The following is a 19,511-nucleotide window of genomic DNA, read 5'->3' as shown; positions in this document are numbered from 1 at the left end:
ATTTCACAGATGATACACAGATAGTAAATACAAGGTCTGACAATTAAGTTCGGGAACTTGCCACCATGCGCTTACATTGCCAGCACTGTACAAACAGCTCAGTAAGGTTTCATAACTTGGGTCTGTCAGTGTCTCACAGCTGTGTTCATGTCGAGGTATGGCGGTGTCTTGCTGAGTGACATTATTGTTGCGTGTTTTCATGTGCTGTCAGGAGAATGTCTGAGCTTGAATTAGAGCAACGAACAAACATCAGATTTCTTGTTAAACTTGGCAAGAGTGGAAGTGAAATCAGGGACATGTTAGTCCAAGTTTATGGGGATGATGCCATGAAGAAAACGGCAGTGTACAAATGGATTAAACATTTTTCTGAGGGGAGAGAATGCATCACTGATAAAGAGAGGTCAGGGCAGCCAGTAACGAGCAGAAATGACGAAAACATTGCAAAAATTCATCGAATTGTGCATCAAATCATCGGCTGACTGTGAGAAGCATAACAGACCAAGTAAACATCGATAGAGAAACGGGAAAATCTTAACTAAAAATCTTGGCATGAGAAAGGTGTGTGCAAAAATTGTTCCAAAGGATCTCACTGATGAACAAAAGCAAAGGAGAGTCGAAGTTTGCCAGACCGTTTGGAGAGGCAAGACGATGTTTTGGGTTGTTATCACTGCTGATGAAACATGGGTGTACCAATACTACCCTAAAAGTGTCAAAGTGCACAGTGGAATTCTCCATGACCAAAAAAGTTCCGCCAGTCCAAATCAAGAGTCAAAATAATGTTGCTAGGGTAGTCAGATGGCTTAGTTGGTTAGAGCGGGAGCTCTGAACAATAGCGTTGCTGGTTCGATTCCCATATGGACCAGTGAGCTGCGCCCTCCACAACTAGATTGAAAACAACGAGCTGAGCTTCCGGAGGGGCAGCCAGATGGCTCAGTTGGTTAGACTGAGAGCTCTCAACAACAAGGTTGCCGGTTCAAACTGAGCTGCGCCCTCCACAACTAGGTTGAAGGACAACGACTTGACTGGGAGCTGATGGGCTCTGGCGAAACACACTGTTCCCCAATCAAACTTATTAAAAAAAACAAACTGTTGCTAACCTTTTTTTCATATCAGAGGGATTATTCATTATGAATTTGTACCAAATGGACAAACACTTAACCAAGTATACTATTCCGAAGTGCTGGAAAGGCTGCGTGAAAAAGTTAGAAAAAATAACCTGAACTTTTCACCAACAATTCATGGCTCTTGCATCACGACAATGCACCAGCTCACACGGCACTGTCTGTGAGGGAGTTTTTAGCCAGTAAACAAATAACTGTGTTGGAACACTCTCCCTACTCAAACTGATCTGGTCCCCAGTGACTTCTTTTTTTACCTGAAGATCAAGGAAATATTGAAAGGGAGACATTTCGATGACATGCAGGGCATCAAGGGTAATACAATGACAGCTCTGATGGCCATTCCAGGGAAAGAGTTCCAACATTGCTTTGAAGGGTGGACTAGGCCCTGGCATCGGTGCATAGCTTCCCAAGGGGAGTACTTCATAGTACTATAGTGATATTCAGCAATGAGGCATGTAGCACTTTTTCTAGAATGAGTTTGAGAACTTAATTGTCACATCTTGTACATTAGTAGTAGAAAAACTAAAAAAGGAGAATGGGCATTTAATAAGAGCATTTACAAAGAGAAATGAAAGAGTTCAGGAAGGAATAGGAAAGAAAAAAATTCAGAAAGGAAGACATAACTAGAAAGAACACTAGATTTAATGGATACCATGGAAAGTGACTAAAGGATAAAAGGAAAAAATACAAAAATAAAGCAAATACAAACAATAAGATAAAAGGAATATAAAGCAAGATATAGATATAAAAGACAAGCAAAGAAGATACAACATATATTTAACAGGAAATGAAAACAATGAAACAATAAATACTAAAATCTATAATTGATGAAAATATTTATTTTGAGCCAACACAACAGAGAACAGCCAAAACTTAAGACATATTCTAGTAGAATTATTGGCCTTTAAAGATGAAGTAAAAGTCCTTTAGGCATCTAGGTGCAAAAAAAAAAGAAGAAAAGTCACTTTAAAAAGAAAGAAAATCATATTGGTATTAGACTCTGACAACTCTTTTTACCAGAATACAATAGAATAAGTTGGACTTAGCAAACTATGACTTGTGGACCAAATCCAGCCCACTATCTGGTTCTGTAAATAAAGTTTTATTAGAATACAGTCATGCTCATTCATTTAGGTACGTTCTACGGCTGCCTTTACACTGCAATGGCATAGTTCAATAATTGTAACAGTGATCTATGGCCCACAAAGCCTAAAATAATTAGCATTTGGCCTTTTACAGAAAAGATTTGCCAAACCTTACAACAGAATATCATTTAAGATACTTGAGCAAAGAAAATGTGAGCCAAGTATTTGTATTCAGCCAAAGTGACATTCAAGTATAACAGCCAAAAATGAACAGTTTTAAATATGAAAGACAACAGATATTATTCACACAAGCCATTCATGAGGATTTAATGAGCTTCAGACTATCAAATGACAATTACAGAATCCTTAGCATAAGGACTTGTGTTTCACACTGAATATATTTAACTGTAGAACCAAGACCAATAATGGGCAAAGGTGGCAATCGTATGTGATTTGCGTGGGGTAAACAGACAGAACTGAGGAATCTTGGGGGGCAGAACTGACTGGTCTAAAGACTTGCTTATATATAGAAGATGGGACTGAGAATAATGACGGAGTCACAGATAACTCCTGAATTTCTGGACTAGGAAAATGGATGTAAGGTGATACCATTCACTAAATTAGGGAATACAATAAAAGGCAGATTTGAAGAGAAAGATTAAGTCAAGTTCTGGGCATGTTAAATGTGAAATGTTTGTGGAGTATCAAGTGGCTGCATACATCTAGATTTCAGGAGCGAGGCCCTGACTGGTTATTAGATTCAGCAGTCATCAGCCAAGGAATCTGTGAAATGACCAGGATGTTGTGTAACTTACCATGCAAGCAGCAAGACCAATATCTGAAAAACAGCACCAAAAGGAACATGTCCTCAGAGTTCATAAGAAAACAAGAGCATCAGCACTTCCACTGAATTGGGCCACATTGATATTCTCCTGTATTCCAAACCAGTTACTAAAAATTTTCCAATTTAAACTATTCAAAACGTAACATTTAAAAATAATAAATCTGAAGAGTGAATAAAAACGAAATAAGGCCTTTACCTACCCACTTTAGTTATTTTTATGGCATACAGAGTTGATCATATTGCTCTGTGTTAGGCCTTGCACTCAAGTGACAAACTGCCAAGAGAGTAAAAAAAGACATCTAAGGTGAAACCGCTACAAAATTACACCAGTGGAGTGAAGTATATGCATGTAGGAAAGACAATGGGTGAAGCAATAGGCTGTGTTATGGGCTGACCTGTGTTCCCCCAAATTTATACACTAAAGTCCTAACACCCAATACTTCAGAATGTGACTGTATTTGAAGACAGCACTTTTAAAGAGGTAATTAACTGAAGTAAAATGAGGTCATTTGGGTGAGTCCTAAGGATATGGACTGATTTCCTTACAAGAGGAAGCGATTCGGACACAGACAGACACATAGGAAAAGATCATGTGAAGACACCTGAGGAAGACAGCCATCTATAAGACAAGGAGAGAGGCCTGTCATACTTTTCATGGCAGCCTTTGCAAAGTAATCCTAGCTGGGTAAGAGTTCACACATACTGTTAACTCTACCCCAAAAGTATGAAGTCTCATAATAGAAAAGTGTAGCTTTTGATATGTGGTGATTATGCCCAAAATAATGCAATGATAAAAAAATTTTAAATAGTAAATATTTATAAGGAAAATTATTTCCGTTGGAAAATTGAAGGGACACAATATTTGCAATTAGAAAAGGACAGATATGGTTAAGGTAGTGTTAGTTTTGAGGAAAACCAAGAAGACAGAATCCAACCAAGGTATGTCCTATTCCTGATATTAAAACTAAAAAGGGAAATAAACAATCCAAAAACAATCCATCCAAGCAAGGACAAGTCATGGAGGCAACTTTGGATAATTCTCTAGAATTCAAAAGAATTTTTAAAAATATTTCAGCTAACTTAATCCTTGATGATTAACAAATGCGAAATATTTACAAGCATCAAACGAAATATTTGAAAGTGGGTATTATTGGAATTCTGATTCTCTACAAGTTTATTTTTTAAACAAACAGGCAATAGTTACTAAAAATTGTACACATATGCCTTCTTGCTCTGCATCTTGAGCTACAGAGGTCATAGATCTCAAGAGGAGAGTAAGGTGGCAGGGAAAGCTATTTTCTAAGAGAGACCAGCTCCGTGGGGCTGGGCCAGCCGAAATTCAGGCAGATCAGAGTGGGAAATGCTAGAGTAAAAATGCATAATTTTATGGTAAGACTTTTAGTGTTTTTAAAAGTTTCTTAAATGCTTTAACGTCTTCTTAAAGTTTTTAGAAATTTGTATTTCACACCAAGTTGCACAATTTATCTTTTGAGACAAATGATGTCATTTTTCTTTCAGTACAAAAGGGCCAATTACTAATGTCCTAGCCTACATCCTTTTCTTTTTATATTACTTTAAGTGTGATAAAGTGTTTTGGAAACACATCTTCTTTGTCACTAGAGCTATTGTTATTACCAATATAAAAAAGTCAAAAGCTTTCCAACTGTTTAAGTGTTAAGACTTTGCAAAACAAATCTGAATATTGCTGCATAATTCGCCTTTCTCCAGAAAAGTGTATTAAACTTTGTTGACACTGGATACAAAATAAAATTCAAAAATTTGCATTTTCAGTACTTTTGGTTTCTTGACCTTTATTTGAATTTGAGACTAAGCTTTACCAAACAACAAAATTTACACTGTAACTAGCCAACCACATTCCTCATTATGGAATCTATGCAGTGCATTTGTTACCTAGGAAACAGACCAGAGCACAGGCAGAGTACAATTTCAGTACAGCAAAAGAATTCTCAATCATGCTGGTAAATAAAGTCCACAAATCAACTAATCAGAAGCAAAGTCAAGAAGTATCATGTAAGAGTTAAGCTCAATGGAAACTTTTTTAAAGAAAAATAAATAAAACCTGTGAGTCTTCTTCGTGCAACTATGTAGATCTCTTAAAGTAAATATTATGAACAGGTTTCTTTACAAACACAAACTGTCAGAAAATAAACTGTTCAAAATAAATGGCTTCTCTCCAATCTTCAGTTTCTCTCTTTTTGACAGTATTTAAGAGAAAAAGCTTCTTTAGAGCCAGCCTCATACATCTGGTGGCAGAATATTAATCCAAGAATGAATTCTACATTTTCTGGCAAGCAGCAAGGATTTGCGCTATTCTTAAACAACGCAGGATCATAAAGGCTGTAATGAGAGGTCATTGTCCACCCCTCAGTCAAACCCGTTTCCCCAATGGGCTACAAAAAATTGCATGAAAAAGGACTTGAAACTCATGGATCTATTATAAAGGATAAAACTTCTTTTCAGCTTTGTATTTGGTTATTTCTAAAGATAATACTAGTCATTTAAAGATTCCAGGTAACATGAAGTGGCCATTTTAGGTTTCCTTTAATGGTACCACATTGATAACTAGCGAACAGGAAAAAGGCTAGACAAGTCTACGGATTTTTAAGCCTATCAAATTTAACTGTGGACAGCTTAGTGTTGTTTAAAAAAAAGAAACTGGTAAATGTCAGTTTATACTGCTGAGCTATATTTACAACTCAACTTTTTGATTGTATAAAATAAAAATTTCTACAAGTAACATTTATTTATTGTAATATCAAAAGTGGCAGAAATAAAATGTCAACCTTGAAAAGTGAAAAATAATTTATATGCCTTCCTAAACAACAATGTATCAGAAAGGAAATCAGTTGACAAAGTTCTTTGGAATGTCTCTGATTACACTAAAATATTGTTAATTATGTAAAAACCAGAAAATTAATATCTACTCATATTCAAAAAACAACAACAAAAAATAGGTGTTATCTTTCAGCCAGTCCACATAAAGACACCACACTGCCAATCCCAGAAATCTATTAGGCACTACAACTTTGCCCAGCAATTCTCAACACAGGCCACAACACTCCAACTGTTTAGTTTACACAGTGACTCTGTTAAACCTTGTCACTAAGACTGACAGTCTTGTAAATAAACATATAAACAAGCAATTCAATTTGTTAGCTTATCTTTTTTAATACTTCTAAGAGCTGATGAAGAGTGTGTATATAAGAGCTGAAACTCCAGGACTGTTTAGAACTAACTCTCTTCCCCCATTCAGGACAAAGCCTGAACAAAATTCAATACCTAGCCTCTTTGAGCCATCCTTAATAGAAAAGGAAGAGGAACCTTGCTCAAGGGCCTACCAGCAACTGGCACTGAGCTCTGTGCCTTTGTGCAGAGTTTAAATTCATTTATCTAATCTAGACCAGAAGTCAGAACAGGAACTAATAAAATTTGATCAACTCAAAGAGGTTAGCATGACCATTGTTACATGTTACCTCTCCTAGGTTTTAAGTGTACAAAAATGTACACTCCAGGCATTTACAAAATCAGCATGCAATAATATTAACCTGTTAATGTAACTAGGACATGAATCTAGGATACATTTTTCTCCTAGAAAAATGACACTATTTTAGGCATACCTGTCTCCTTTTTATAATGACAAAAATCAGCTTACATAATTAAAGACTGCATTAAATTGTATATTGTTTTCTGATGAATTTCTACATCTTGATGAAAATTATTAAATATTTTTCCACCATGTTTTCCCATCAAGTTTGGATAATGATTTTAAAATCTTTTAAAGAAAGCCTCCATTTTCTACATACAGCTGTACATATAACTGTCTCAGTGCCCCCCAAACAGTTTTTTTAATCTCCTTGGTAACTGAGATTTAAGTTTGCCAATATGGATTCTCACACAATAGGCAAAAATAAATAAAACTCTCCAGAAGTGAGCAGCAGACTAAGATTAATACAAAGAGACAAATCTGTACCTGCATTAAAAATCTGAATCTGTAAAATTTATTTTCTGGGTGCTCATTCAACTTCATTTATTATTTAAGTATCTGCAGATATATAGCAACTGTTTATTTAAAAAAACGTGGCCAGGTAAATAATACAAATCATATATTAAATAATATAAATATAAATCATATAAATAATATAAATTTATATTATAAATAATATAAATATCACCTATGACCCTTTTCAAAACATTGTATCCACTAATGTACAACCCAATTGTTGGGTTATGTACAGAGACTACATAAATACATATAATAAAATAGGAAAAGGACAATCACAGGGGTAAATACCAGTTCCAACATTCACGTTCTCCCCATATGTTGTGAAAGATCTCCTATCTCAAAATGAGCAAAAATAAAGGTTTCAGCCTGAACGGAAAGCTAGATAATTATTCACTGCACTCCAATTTAACCTCCACCAGGGAAGCTGTCACCACCTGACTCGCTTGTTAACTGTTTATTTAATAGGCAGAAGATTCTACCATGCTAATTCTAGAGAGTCTGGGATATAAAAAAACTTTACCCCCAAACTTTAAAATATACATATATAAAAATCTGTAGAAGTCACATCCATGTTCATCTTTTATTTCTTGCCTTTAAGTCCCTATCTTAATCTTAAAAAAATAAAAATGGGAAAAAAAACCAAGCCATTCGAAAACCACAACCATTCTCTGATTTTGGTTTGATTTTGATTTGATTTTGGTCAGCCCAACCTCCTTCTTCGCAGGGAAATACATTTCTCGGTGTATTTGATAACAAACACAAATCACTGTGCGCAGCCTCAGATGGGGGGTGGCGGGGAGAGAGCCTTTCAGAGAAAGCCCTCCTCCGTTAGAAACAATAAATAAGGGACCGAAGCGATGCACGTTCCTTCACACACGCCCCAAACGCACCTCTGTGTGCCTCGCGTGAGGGACACAAGTCCGGCAAAGCCCCGAACCACCGCTCTCCCTCTCTCCACAACCATCACAACACTTGGAAACTAAGAGGGCAGATCTTTTCTTTCTCCTTCCCGCCCTCCTTTCCCCCCAAACAGCCCCAAGAGCAGGAGGCAGGCGAGCCAGACCCACACAGCGCGCCCGCGGCCGCCGTGGCGACCGGAGATGCTGGGCAGCCGGCCGGCCCCGGGGAGGCGGACCGGAGCGGGGGCCACGGGAGCTCGCTCGCGGAGCCCGTTCCGCCGCTTGGGGTCCCCGCCCCGCACACCCCCAAGCCCGTCGCCGGCGACGTCCCGCCGTCCGGCTCTCTGCCCCGACTCTCGGCCTTCCCACCCTCCCCCCCACAGGAGACAAAAGGAGGGTTCAGCCGGGTCACAGCGCGGCCGCCGAGGGAGAGACAGAGCGGACCCCAGCGCAGCCGCCCCCCACACAAAGGGACTCCTTGGGCCGGGTCGCCGTGTCGGCGCGCACGTCCCCGACCCGCGCGCGAGCTCTCACCCACCTGCAGGTGTCTGTGCGTCTGTCCATAGGAACGCGGGCGCGGGGGGGGCCTGCGGGAGCCGGGCAACCCGGGCGGGACGGGGCGGGCCAGAGGGGAGGGTGGGCGAGCGGCCGGAGGGCCGGGGAGTGAAGGCAAGTGAAGCGGGGACGGCGCCGGGCGGGCGGCGGACGGAGGTGCGGGGCGGGGGGCGGGGGCGCCAGCCTGGCTCGCCGACCAGCGCGCGCCGCTCTGTGCGCCCCGGGCTCCGCGCGCCCAGCTCTCAGCGCGGCGGGCGGGGGGGCGGGGGCCGGGGGGCGGGGCGCGGGCGGGGCGGGGCCGGAGAGCGGGGCGGGGGCTCGGACCCCAGGCTCCAGCCGGCACCGGAAACGCGCCGTGGTCCGCGAGACCCACAGGAAGTGTGTAATGACACCTCCTACGACGCGCACCGAGCTCGCAGTTGTCGCTGCCCGGGGGAGATGTGGACCTACCCTCCTACTACACACACGCGCGCAGGAGCTTCGTCTCCGCACCCCGACAGGTGTGGAACCCACGATCTCTGGTATGTTCTGAGGTGGGCAGCACCCTCTCCTGCCTCACGCCTAGGGCCCGCTGTCCTCGCTGCTCCTTGGAGCCTCATACAGCTCCGCCTAAACGCTAGGAGCAGACCTCCTTACAAGACTGCTCCGTGACAGGTGTGTGGCACCTGTTTTAATGCACTGAGTAGAGTTACCTTTATACCCAGGCATGTGCACGAACACCGCTGACCGACAGACGTGCAACCCACAGTCATTGCTGCAATGGTGGAAGTTCCTAATCCAACCGCTCAACGTAAGCACCCTTCCCTTGGAAGGAGCGGGGCTGTTTAAAAACACCTAGAACACACTAAGACCAGGGAAGCATACAATAAAACCCTCACGGCAGGGCACAACAGAGGTAAAGCTGGACATTCTATGTGCTACTAGGCGCCTTCCATCCTTATTTTACTTAGCAAACCTGAGTACTTACTGTGTGCCTGGGTTTACACCAAGTGCTTAGGAAATATTTATTTAATCCCAAGAACTCTATGAAGTGAGTGTTAGCATTGCCGTTTTATAAATGGGGAAACTGAGGCACAGATAAATTAAGAAATCTGCCCTAGATCACACTGTAGCTGGAGGAACCCAGATTCATCCCAGGTAGTCTGGCTGCAGAGTCCATGCTCCCTTTCTACTTACAGCACTGAACATCTCCAAAATAATACCGTGTTTCCCTGAAAATAAGACCTAGCTGGACCATCAGCTCTAATGCGTCATTTGGAGCAAAAATTAATATAAGACCAGGTCTTATTTTAATATAAGACTGGGCATAATATAATGTAATATAATGTAGTGTAATGTAATATAATGTAATGTAATATAATGTAATGTAATATAATGTAATGTAATGTAATATAATGTAATGTAATATAATGTAATGTAATATAATGTAATGTAATATAATGTAATGTAATATAATGTAGTATAATACCGGGTCTTATATTAATTTTTGCTCCAAAAGATGCATTAAAACTGGTGGTCTGGCTAGGTCTTATTTTTGGGGAAACACGGTATTTAAGGCCCATGTACCGGGAAGATTTTGTTCAATAGGGCTTATTATTAATTTTGGCCTTGGGCTAGTCCTTCCCATCTCTGATCCTCTGTTTCCTCATTTGTAAAATACACATGAAATCCCCTAACATTAAAGTTTAACTTTTTAAGAAAAGACAAACCGTTGTATTCGTTTGCTAAGGCTGCCAGAACAAAATACCACAGACTGGGTGGCTAAACCAACAAAAATTTCTTACAATTCTGGAGACGAGAAGTCTAAGCTCAAGGTGTCAGTAGATTTGGTTTCTCCTGAAGCCTCTCTCCTTGACTTGTAGATGACCACCTTCTCGCTGTGTCCTCACATGGTCTTTCCTGTGTGTGCATCCCTGGTCTCTCTTTTGTGCTCAAATTTTGTCTTCTTACAGGGACACCAGTTAGACTGGATTAGGGCCCTCCCTGAAAGCCTCATTTTAACTTAATCCCCTCTTTTAAAGGCTTTACCTCCAAATATAGTCACATTCTGAGGTACTAGGAGTTAGAACTTCAACGTATGAATTTGTGGGGCAGAAAATTAAACCTGTAACAACCATCTGTTCTAATGTTCTCATTTCAAAACACTTATCAAGTGCATACTTCTGGGAAGAAATTATTTTAGGATATTTTAAAAATAGGATACATACTGCAGTTATTTTTTTCCTACAGATAACTTAAACCTGGAAAGCTAGTTAACAAAATGAAAAACTCTGTTTTTGTTTCATTAGTCTTCAAAGTAGTTTATTATGTGATTCCTGGGAAACTATTGTAGAAGATCTTTAAAATCAATATATAAAAACCTACAATATCTTAAAATTTTCATTGGTATACAATCTCAAACTAAAAATTTTAGAACTGACTAGCTTCATTTTAAATGGGAAGAAGCTTTGAAAAGAGCTAGTTTTACTGCTTGACCTTGATTGGTTGCTCATGATACTTTTTGCAGACGAAGATGGTGAATGGTTTATAGTGCTCAGAGGGCAAAACTCACAAAACATAAAAAAACAACGTCTTAGAATTCTACTTAATGAAGCTTATGTTTGATTAGCTAGCTGTTTTAATTATAATTACAAGTCTTATAGATACAGAAATTGTATTTTTTTCAAGAACAAATTTGTATATGCTTAAAATACAATAGAGAAGAAAACAAACATTAGATTTTAATTGTTGAGCCCTTTTACTTTTTGAGCTTAGAGGTCCACATATTTTTTTTCTTTTTCTTCACAGCCTGGCTTGCATCTGATTCATTAGCTTCTCCAATTTGATTGCTAGGGCCATGTTTCCTTTAATCTTCAGTTTTCCTGACATGAATGCAATTGTTGGTTTTAGTTTACCTAACGTGAGACAATGAGAGGGAGAAAAGCATCCATTAGTGTCCTTAAAGATATACTGCTTCAAGAACATGCATTATAAAAAGAATCTCCTTGAGTTCTATAAACTTCTGAAGCACAGAAATTCCTATAACAGCATTTTTTTTTAATCAGTATCTTGGGAATTCCAATTCCTAGACTTAAATGTTAACAATATAATATGAGAGATAATGTAAAAACAACAATTAGTAAAAGATAACAGCAAAAAGATGAAGATGCAACATGTATATACTAGTTACAGTACTCTCAAGGATACATGGACCTCAAATGAATTGAGGTAAACAAATACTATCTTAGTTAATTTTCCAATCTATTATAGTTCATTAAACTTTTAACATTTTAAGTTTAGATTTAAAAAATTAAATGGTGTAAATGCTTAAGAAATGATCATTAAAAGTATTGGTATGAGGGCAGCCGATGGTTCAGTCGGTTAGAGTGCGAGCTCTGAACAACGGGTGGCCGGTTCGATTCCTACATGAGCCAGTGAGCTGCACCCTCCACAATTAGTAGATTGAAGACAACTAGCTGCCACTGAGCTTCCGGAGGGGCAGCTGGATAGGTCAGTTGGTTAGAGCGCTAGCTCTCAACACAAGGTTGCAGGTTCAATTCCTATTATAGGGCGGTGGAGGGTGCCCCCTGCAACCAAACATTGAAATTTGCAACTGGACTTGGAGCTGAGCTGCGCCCTTCACAACTAGATTGAAGGACAATGACTTGGAGCTGATGGGCCCTGGAGAAACACACTGTTCCCCAATATTCCCCAACAACAACAACAACAAAAGTATAGGTATGGACACAAAAGTATATGTTAGCATTACTTTAGCCACAGAAATGCCAGGATATAAAATGTAAACATAAAGACAGAATTATAGCTAATAAACAGAGGCTCCATGGAGGGAGGAAGCTTTGTTTTTATTTGCAACTTTCATTCCAGTGCTAGTATAGGGTCTGACACACAGTGGAATTAACGAGGAAACTGAGGTTCAGAGAGAATTTTGACTTTCTCAAGGTCACACAGCTTGTATATGACAGTGCTGCAATTCAAAACCAGGTGTGTCTGATTTTCATTTATAGTTTTCTGAGCTATATTATGCCAATTTATATATAGGTTTTATCTCCAGAAGGCACAATATGCATCAGGTTCATTAGTAAACCTTCACTGGGCCACACACAGGCTCTTTGTAGAAAGAAAATGTGTGGGGTCAGTATATTGTGTATATAGAGATAGCAAAACATTATTCTGTATAGGAGTTGTAGCAAAACATTAAAGATTGGTTACGGATAGAAAGGATCAAGCCCAGTTCTTGTATTTCAATGAACAAACTGAGCTGGTCACTATTCAAAGGAAATGTGATGTTAAAATACCTAAATTCAGAAATAACAGATTAAGAGATAATTTTTATTTACATGGTAGCTCCTGGAAGATCTTTATTCTTTGAAGGAACAGAACAGCCCCTCCAAAAACTTATAAACACTGATATCTGGATGCCCTTCAGCCAAAAAACTGGCTTCCTGCTGTCATTCTACAGTGATACCCACTAGTCCACAAACTCACCAGTCCACTCATGCATACACAGCTTCCAGTCGGCACTACAGAGCCTTGCCTATAAGGATGAATGGACATCAAATGGAAACAGAAAAAACAAAACCAAACAAAAAAAACACTCCCAAAACAAAAACAGGTAAGAGCAATTTGAAGGAAACAGAGAATGTAGGCACAGAAGAAAACAAAGTAAATGAATAACAAAAAATTTCATAATTCATGTCCTCATTGATAAGATATAACACTAACGTATGAAGAACAGGATTCTGAAGGAGAAAGGAGAAGAGAAGCACAGCAAAGAGGGTGAAAAAGGAAGAGGCAAAATGGGTAGGAGAGAAGAATGAGAGGAAGGGGGAGAAGCCGCAGACAGGGAATGGAACTGGGGAGAGTAAGGAGGAAGAAGCGGGGCAGTAAGAGAAGGAGAAAGAAACTGATAAAATTCGAGTGAGCTCTTGGAAATTAAAAATTTGATAGAAAATATTAAAATACAATAGAAAGGAGACACTTGCAGATCATCTGGTCACAACAGTCAATCTCTCTTGCAACAGTCTCCCACTATTGCAAAAGCCTCTCTCTACCCCCCACCTCGATCAATAATCTTTTCAAATAAAGTCGCTCCTTACCATAAAAAAAAGAAAGAATAAGAAAATGGATCTTATTTTTATAAAAAAAGGTGAATCAAACTCCTAAAAAGCAAGATGATTAAATCAGAGGTCTAATGCTTTCTCCAGAAAGTAAGAACTTAAAAAACAGAAATATCAAAGAAATAATATAAGATACATTCCCAAGGAACCCATTAAGGAAAATGAAAGAAAAAAACAAAAAAGACCACAGCACCTTTTATCATTGTGAAATTCCAGAATACTACAGAGAAAGAGATCATTTTGATTCTGAAACTTTCAGAAAGGGGAGGGGTAGATATAAAAGATTAAGAAGAATAGTATCAAATTCTCAATGGTAATCTTAGAAGATGGAGGAATGCCTTCAAAATTCTGAGAAAATGAATTTCAACCCAGAAATCTCTACTCAGCCAAAAAATCAATGTGTTGGTAGAATACAAGTAGTTTTTAGAACTCACTAAAATTACCACTCTGTATCCTTTCTCATGAAGCTACTGGAGAATGTGTGCCGCCAAATTAAGGATATAAACCAAGAGAGAAGACATGGGATACAGGAAATAGGAGATTCAATGCAGGACAGAGTTAAAGACATTTCCAGGATCACAGCTGTGTAGCAGGCTATTATAATGAGCTACCTGTTCGGATTGTAATTCAGATTGTAACAAGAAGACAAAGGGCTCCAAGAAAAAAGTAGACTGACAGGTAATTTGACACATTTGGCAGAGTAAAAAATTGCATCAAGGGGTTCTGAGTAGAATATAGGAAGATTTTACTTGGTTTCTTTATACCTATTCAATGGGAGGAACAGGGCAATTATTTACGTCCAGGAAAAATAAAAGTTTTCTCTGACAAGAAACATAATAATAGTATGCTGTTTGATTCAACAGCAAACAATTCCAGAATTGTAATTATTTGAACACAGAGTCTTGATTTAAGCAAAAATGGTGAAATAACTATATTGGGAGGATGGGAAGGGGTGGGGGTAGAAGCAGAATGAAGGCGCTATAAGAGAACTTAAATCTCATCTATCAGTCTTTAAATTAGTGAATCCAAAGAAAACAGTATAAGTACTATAAATGTAACATTGAGAAATGTAATAACATTGAAAACTGTGGAGTTAAATATTGAAAGAAACACCAAAAAGACCTGAAAGAGATTACCTCTGGGGAGCAGAAGGGGGCAAGGCCAAATAACACTTTTTAAATATATGAGTATATGCTTTTAAAAATTGAGGTGAAGTGCACATGACATAAAATTTTAAAGTGAACAATTCAGTAGCATTTAAGTACAGTCACAATGTTGTGTAACCACGTCTTTTTAGCCCCAATACATTTCATTACCCCCAAAAGGAAACCCTGTACCTGTTATGGATTAGCAGTTCTTCTCCCTCTAGGCCATGGCACCCACCAGTCAGCTTTCTATCTCTATGGATTTACCTATTCTAGTTTTTCATATACATGGATTCATACAATATGTGATCTTTTGTGTCTGGCTTCTTTTACTTAGCATATTTTTAAGGTTAATCCATATTGTACCATCATGAAACAAGACTTCATTTATTTTTATGGCTGAATAAAATTTCATATATATAAATAATAATTTGTTTATCCATTCGTCTGTTGGACATTTCTACCTTTTGGCTATTGTGCATAGTGCTGCTATGAACATGCGTACACATGTATTTGTTTGAGTACCTGTTTTCAATTATGTTGACTATATATCTTGGAGTAGAAATGCTGGGTCCTATGGTAATTCTATGTTTAACTTTACCCCTATATTCATGGGTTTAATTAAACCTATATATACATCTAGGGTCAACTGCTCTTTAACAAGCTTGCCAAGACCATTCAATGGGGAAAGAATAACCTATTCAACAAATGGTACTGGGACAACTGGATGTCCCTGTGCAAACAAATGAAAGTTGGACCCCTACCTTAATACCATATACAATATTAACTCAAAATGGGTCACAGGCCTAACTGTAGGAGCTAAAACTAAACACTGTTAGAATACATAGGGTAAATCATGAAAACTTGGGTTTGACAATGATTCTTAGATATGATAGCAAAAGCACAAGCAACAAAAAACAGATAAATTGAACTTCATCAAAATTAAAAACTTTTGTGTTTCAAAATACATCATCAAAAAAGTGAAAAGACAATTCACAATAAAATTATATACCCAATAAGGAATATCATCTTTATATCTGCAATATATAAAGAATTCTTAAAACTAAAAAAAACACAAAAACTAAAAAAAACCACGAAAATATTCAATTAAAATGGGCAAAGGACCTGAGTAGGCGTTCAGTAAGGAAGATATATATATATGACCAATAAACACATGAAAATTGGCTGAACATCATTGGGCATTAGGGAAATGCAAATCAAAACCACAATATGGTGATGGAAGGAGAACTGACTCTGGGTGGTAAACACACAATGTGATATAGAGATAGGTGATGTATTACAGAGTTATACACCTGAAATCTATGTAACTTTACTAACAATTGTCACCCCAATAAACTTTAATTAAAAAAGAAAGAACCACAATAAGATGTCACTTCACACCTATAAGGATTGCTATAAAAAACAACAACAAGTGCTGGTGAAGGTAAGGATGCAGAGAAACCCTCAGACATTGCTAGTAGGAATGTAAATGGTGCAATGGCTATAGAAAACAGTTTAACAGTTCTTCAAAGAATTAAGCATAAAATTACCATATGACCCAGCAATATAAGAAAAATGAAAACATACGTCCACACAGAAACTTGGACACAAATATTTATAGCAGCATTATTCATAACAACCAAACAGTGGAAACAACACAAATGTCTGTCAACAGGTGAACAAATAAACTATGGTATATCACTATGATGAAATATTAAGTTATAAAAAGAAATGAAGTACTAACACATGCTACAACCTGGATTAACCTTGAAAATATTATGCTAAGTGAAAGGAGCTGTACACAAAAAGTCACACGTTGTGATTCCATGTGTATGAACTATCGAGAATTGGCAAATACATGAAGAGAGAAGAAAGCATATCCGTGGCTGCCAGGAGGCTGGAATGGAGAGTGTTACTTAAATGATATTGGGTGTTTGTTCTGGAGTGATGAAAGAGTTTTGAAACTAAAGATTAGTGGTGGTTGATAGCATTGTGAATGCACTAAATTATGCCATGGAACTGTACACTTTAATACAGTTAATTGTATGTTATGTGAATTTCATCTCCATTTTTTTAAAAAAGAGAATGAAGTACTGACTAATACATGCTATATCAAGAATGGAACTTGAAAACATTGCTAGAAGACGCCAGTTACAGAATATTAGTATCATATGTTGTATGATTCTGTTCATATGAAAGTCCAGAATAGGGAAATCTATAGAGACAGAAAGTAGATTAACAGTTGCATAGGGCTGGAGGCGGGTACTGAAGGATATAGGGTTAATAGCTAATGTGCATGGCGTTTCTTTTTGAGGTGATGAAAATGTCCCAAAAGCAACTGTGGTGATGGTTGCAAATATCTGTGAATATGATAAAAACTACTGAATTATACACTTTAAATGGGTAAATTATATGGTATGTGAATTATATCTCAATAAAGCTGTTTACCTCATACACTGTTGGTGGGAATGCAGATTGGTGCAGCTGCTATGGAAGGCAGTGTGAAGGTTCCTCAAAAAATGGATAGAATTACCACATGACCCAGCAATCCCTCTCCTGGGTATCTACCCAAAAAATCTGAAAACATTTATCCGTAAAGATATATGTGCTCTGATGTTCATCATAGCTTTATCTACAGTGGCCAAGACATGGAAACAACCAGTGTCCTTCAATAGATGATTAGATAAAGAAGATGTGGTATATATACACAATGGAATACTATTCTGCCATAAGAAAAGATGAAATAGTGCCATTTGCAACAACATAGATGGATCTTGAGATTATTATGCTAAGCGAAACAAGTCAGACAGAAAAGTCAAGAACCATATGATTTAATTGATAGTGGTATATACAATTGAAAACAACAAAAGAACAAGACAAACAAATGAAGAAACGAAAACTCATAGACACAGACAATATTTTAGTGGTTACCAGAGGATAAGGGGGGAGGGTGGTGGTAGATGAGGGTAAAGGGGATCAAATATATGGTGATGGAAAGAGAACTGACTCTGGGTGGTGAAAACACGTGATACATAGATGATGTATTACAGAATTATACACCTGAAATCTATGTAACTTTACTAACAATTGTCACCTGAATAAACTTTAATTTAAAAATAAAAAAACAAAGCATGTTTTAAGATCATTTTTAAAAAGCTGTTTAAAAAATAAAAGCTATTATTACATACAATAAATTGAATTAATAATTAAAAATTTTACCACAAAAATCCCAGATCAAAATGGCTTCACTGGTTAATTCACAGGATATAAAATCAATACAAAAAATTAATTGTATATATGTATACTAGCAACAAAACAATTCAAAAATAAAATTAAGACAGTAATTTCTTTTAATAGCATAAAGAAGAATGAAATACTTAGGGAAAAAGCATGAACCATAAAAGAATTAATAGATTAGACTTTATAAAAACTAAAAACTTGTAATTCAAAGGACACCATTAAGAAAACGAGGGGCCGGCCCAGTGGCTCAGGCGGTTAGAGCTCCGTGCTCCTAACTCCGAAGGCTGCCGGTTCGATTCCCACATGGGCCAGTGGGCTCTCAACCACAAGGTTGCCAGTTCAACTCCTCGAGTCACGCAAGGGATGGTGGGCAGCGCCCCCTGCAACTAAGGTTGAACACGGCACCTTGAGCTGAGCTGCCCCCCAGATGGCTCAGTTGGTTGGAGCGCGGACTCTCAACCACAAGGTTGCCAGTTCAATTCCTTCACTCCTGCAAGGGATGGTGGGCAGTGCCCCCTGCAACTAAAAATTGAACACGGCACCTTGAGCTGAGCTGCCACTGAGCTCCCGGATTGGGCTCAGTTGGTTGGAGCGCGTCCTCTCAACTACAAGGTTGCCAGTTCGACTCCCACAAGGGATGGTGGGCTGTGCCCCCTGCAACTAGCAACAGCAACTGGACCTGGAGCTGAGCTGTGCCCTCCACAACTGAGATTGAAAGGACAACAACTTGACTTGGAAAAAAGGCCTGGAAGTACACACTGTTCCCCAATAAAGTCCTGTTCCCCTTCCCCAATAAAAAATCTTTAAAAAAAAAAAAATAATAATGAACCCCATTCTACAAAAAAAGAAAACGAAAAGATAAGCCACAGACTAAGAGAAAATATTTGCAAATCACGTGCATCTAGAATTTATAAAGAACTGACAACTTAGTAATAAAATGCAAGTCAATTTAAAGGTGAGCACAAGATTTGAATAGACAGTTCATCAAATATAAATAGCTATTAAGGACATGGAAAGATGCTCAACATCATTAATCATTAAGGAAATAAATTAAAACCATGAGATACCACCACACACCCATTAGAATGGCTATAATAACAAAGATATTGCCATTTCTAACAACATGGATGAACTTGGAGGACATTATGCTACATGGAATAAGCCAGACACACAACGACAAATACTGTATGACCTCTAATAATTTGGAATAAACCTAACTCACAGAAGCAGGGAGTAGAATGGTTGTTGCCAGGGGTTGGGGGATGGAAGAAATGGGGAGATATTGGTCAAAGGGTATAAACTTTCAGTTATAAGACAAATAAGTTCTGGGGATCTAAAGTATGACCTGGTGACTTTAGGTAATAACACTGTACTGTGTATTTGATATTTGCTGAGAGTAGATCTTACATGTTCTCACCACATACATGAAAGGTAACTGTAAGGTGATGAATGTGTTAATTAGCTTGATGGTAGTAATTTCT

The 19,511-nt window shown here is 38.3% G+C and overlaps 3 protein-coding genes across 5 annotated transcripts in view; 1 reads left to right on the top strand and 2 right to left on the bottom strand.

Moving 5' to 3' along the window:
• The window catches only part of KIAA1958 (KIAA1958 ortholog), a 137,147-nt gene extending 128,380 nt beyond the window's left edge, over positions 1 to 8,767 (bottom strand). Inside the window, exon 1 of one of the 3 annotated variants that reach the window (XM_074330837.1) lies at positions 8,512 to 8,767. The gene's annotated coding sequence lies outside the window, so the exon portion shown is untranslated. The remainder of the gene's footprint in view (positions 1 to 8,511) is intronic. The other 2 variants (XM_074330835.1, XM_074330836.1) reach the window with 2 other exon arrangements.
• On the top strand, positions 8,175 to 9,428 carry LOC141571269 (uncharacterized). Its single transcript, XM_074331533.1, has 2 exons — positions 8,175 to 9,049; positions 9,233 to 9,428. The coding sequence occupies exons 1-2, from the start codon at positions 8,175 to 8,177 to the stop codon at positions 9,252 to 9,254; spliced, it is 897 nt and encodes a 298-aa protein (XP_074187634.1). The 3' UTR covers positions 9,255 to 9,428.
• A 1,672-nt stretch (positions 9,429 to 11,100) lies between these two features.
• The window catches only part of HSDL2 (hydroxysteroid dehydrogenase like 2), a 52,119-nt gene continuing 43,708 nt past the window's right edge, over positions 11,101 to 19,511 (bottom strand). Inside the window, exon 11 of the mRNA XM_019749544.2 lies at positions 11,101 to 11,422. Coding sequence (XP_019605103.2) covers positions 11,310 to 11,422 — 113 coding nt within the window. The 3' untranslated portion in view covers positions 11,101 to 11,309. The remainder of the gene's footprint in view (positions 11,423 to 19,511) is intronic.

Source organism: Rhinolophus sinicus, linkage group LG04, assembly GCF_036562045.2.
Source record: "Rhinolophus sinicus isolate RSC01 linkage group LG04, ASM3656204v1, whole genome shotgun sequence".
Classification (NCBI taxonomy): Eukaryota; Metazoa; Chordata; class Mammalia; order Chiroptera; family Rhinolophidae; genus Rhinolophus; species Rhinolophus sinicus.
Note: the sequence above shows the minus strand (reverse complement) of the source record. Positions and strands in the feature narration are given on the sequence as shown.

Coding starts and splice junctions, on each gene's coding strand:
- LOC141571269 (XM_074331533.1), top strand. CDS start 8,175: ATGCTGGGCAGCCGGCCGGCCCCGGGGAGGCGGACCGGAGCGGGGGCC. Junction 9,050..9,232: donor TGTGGAACCCACGATCTCTG/GTATGTTCTGAG, acceptor CTTTATACCCAG/GCATGTGCACGAACACCGCT.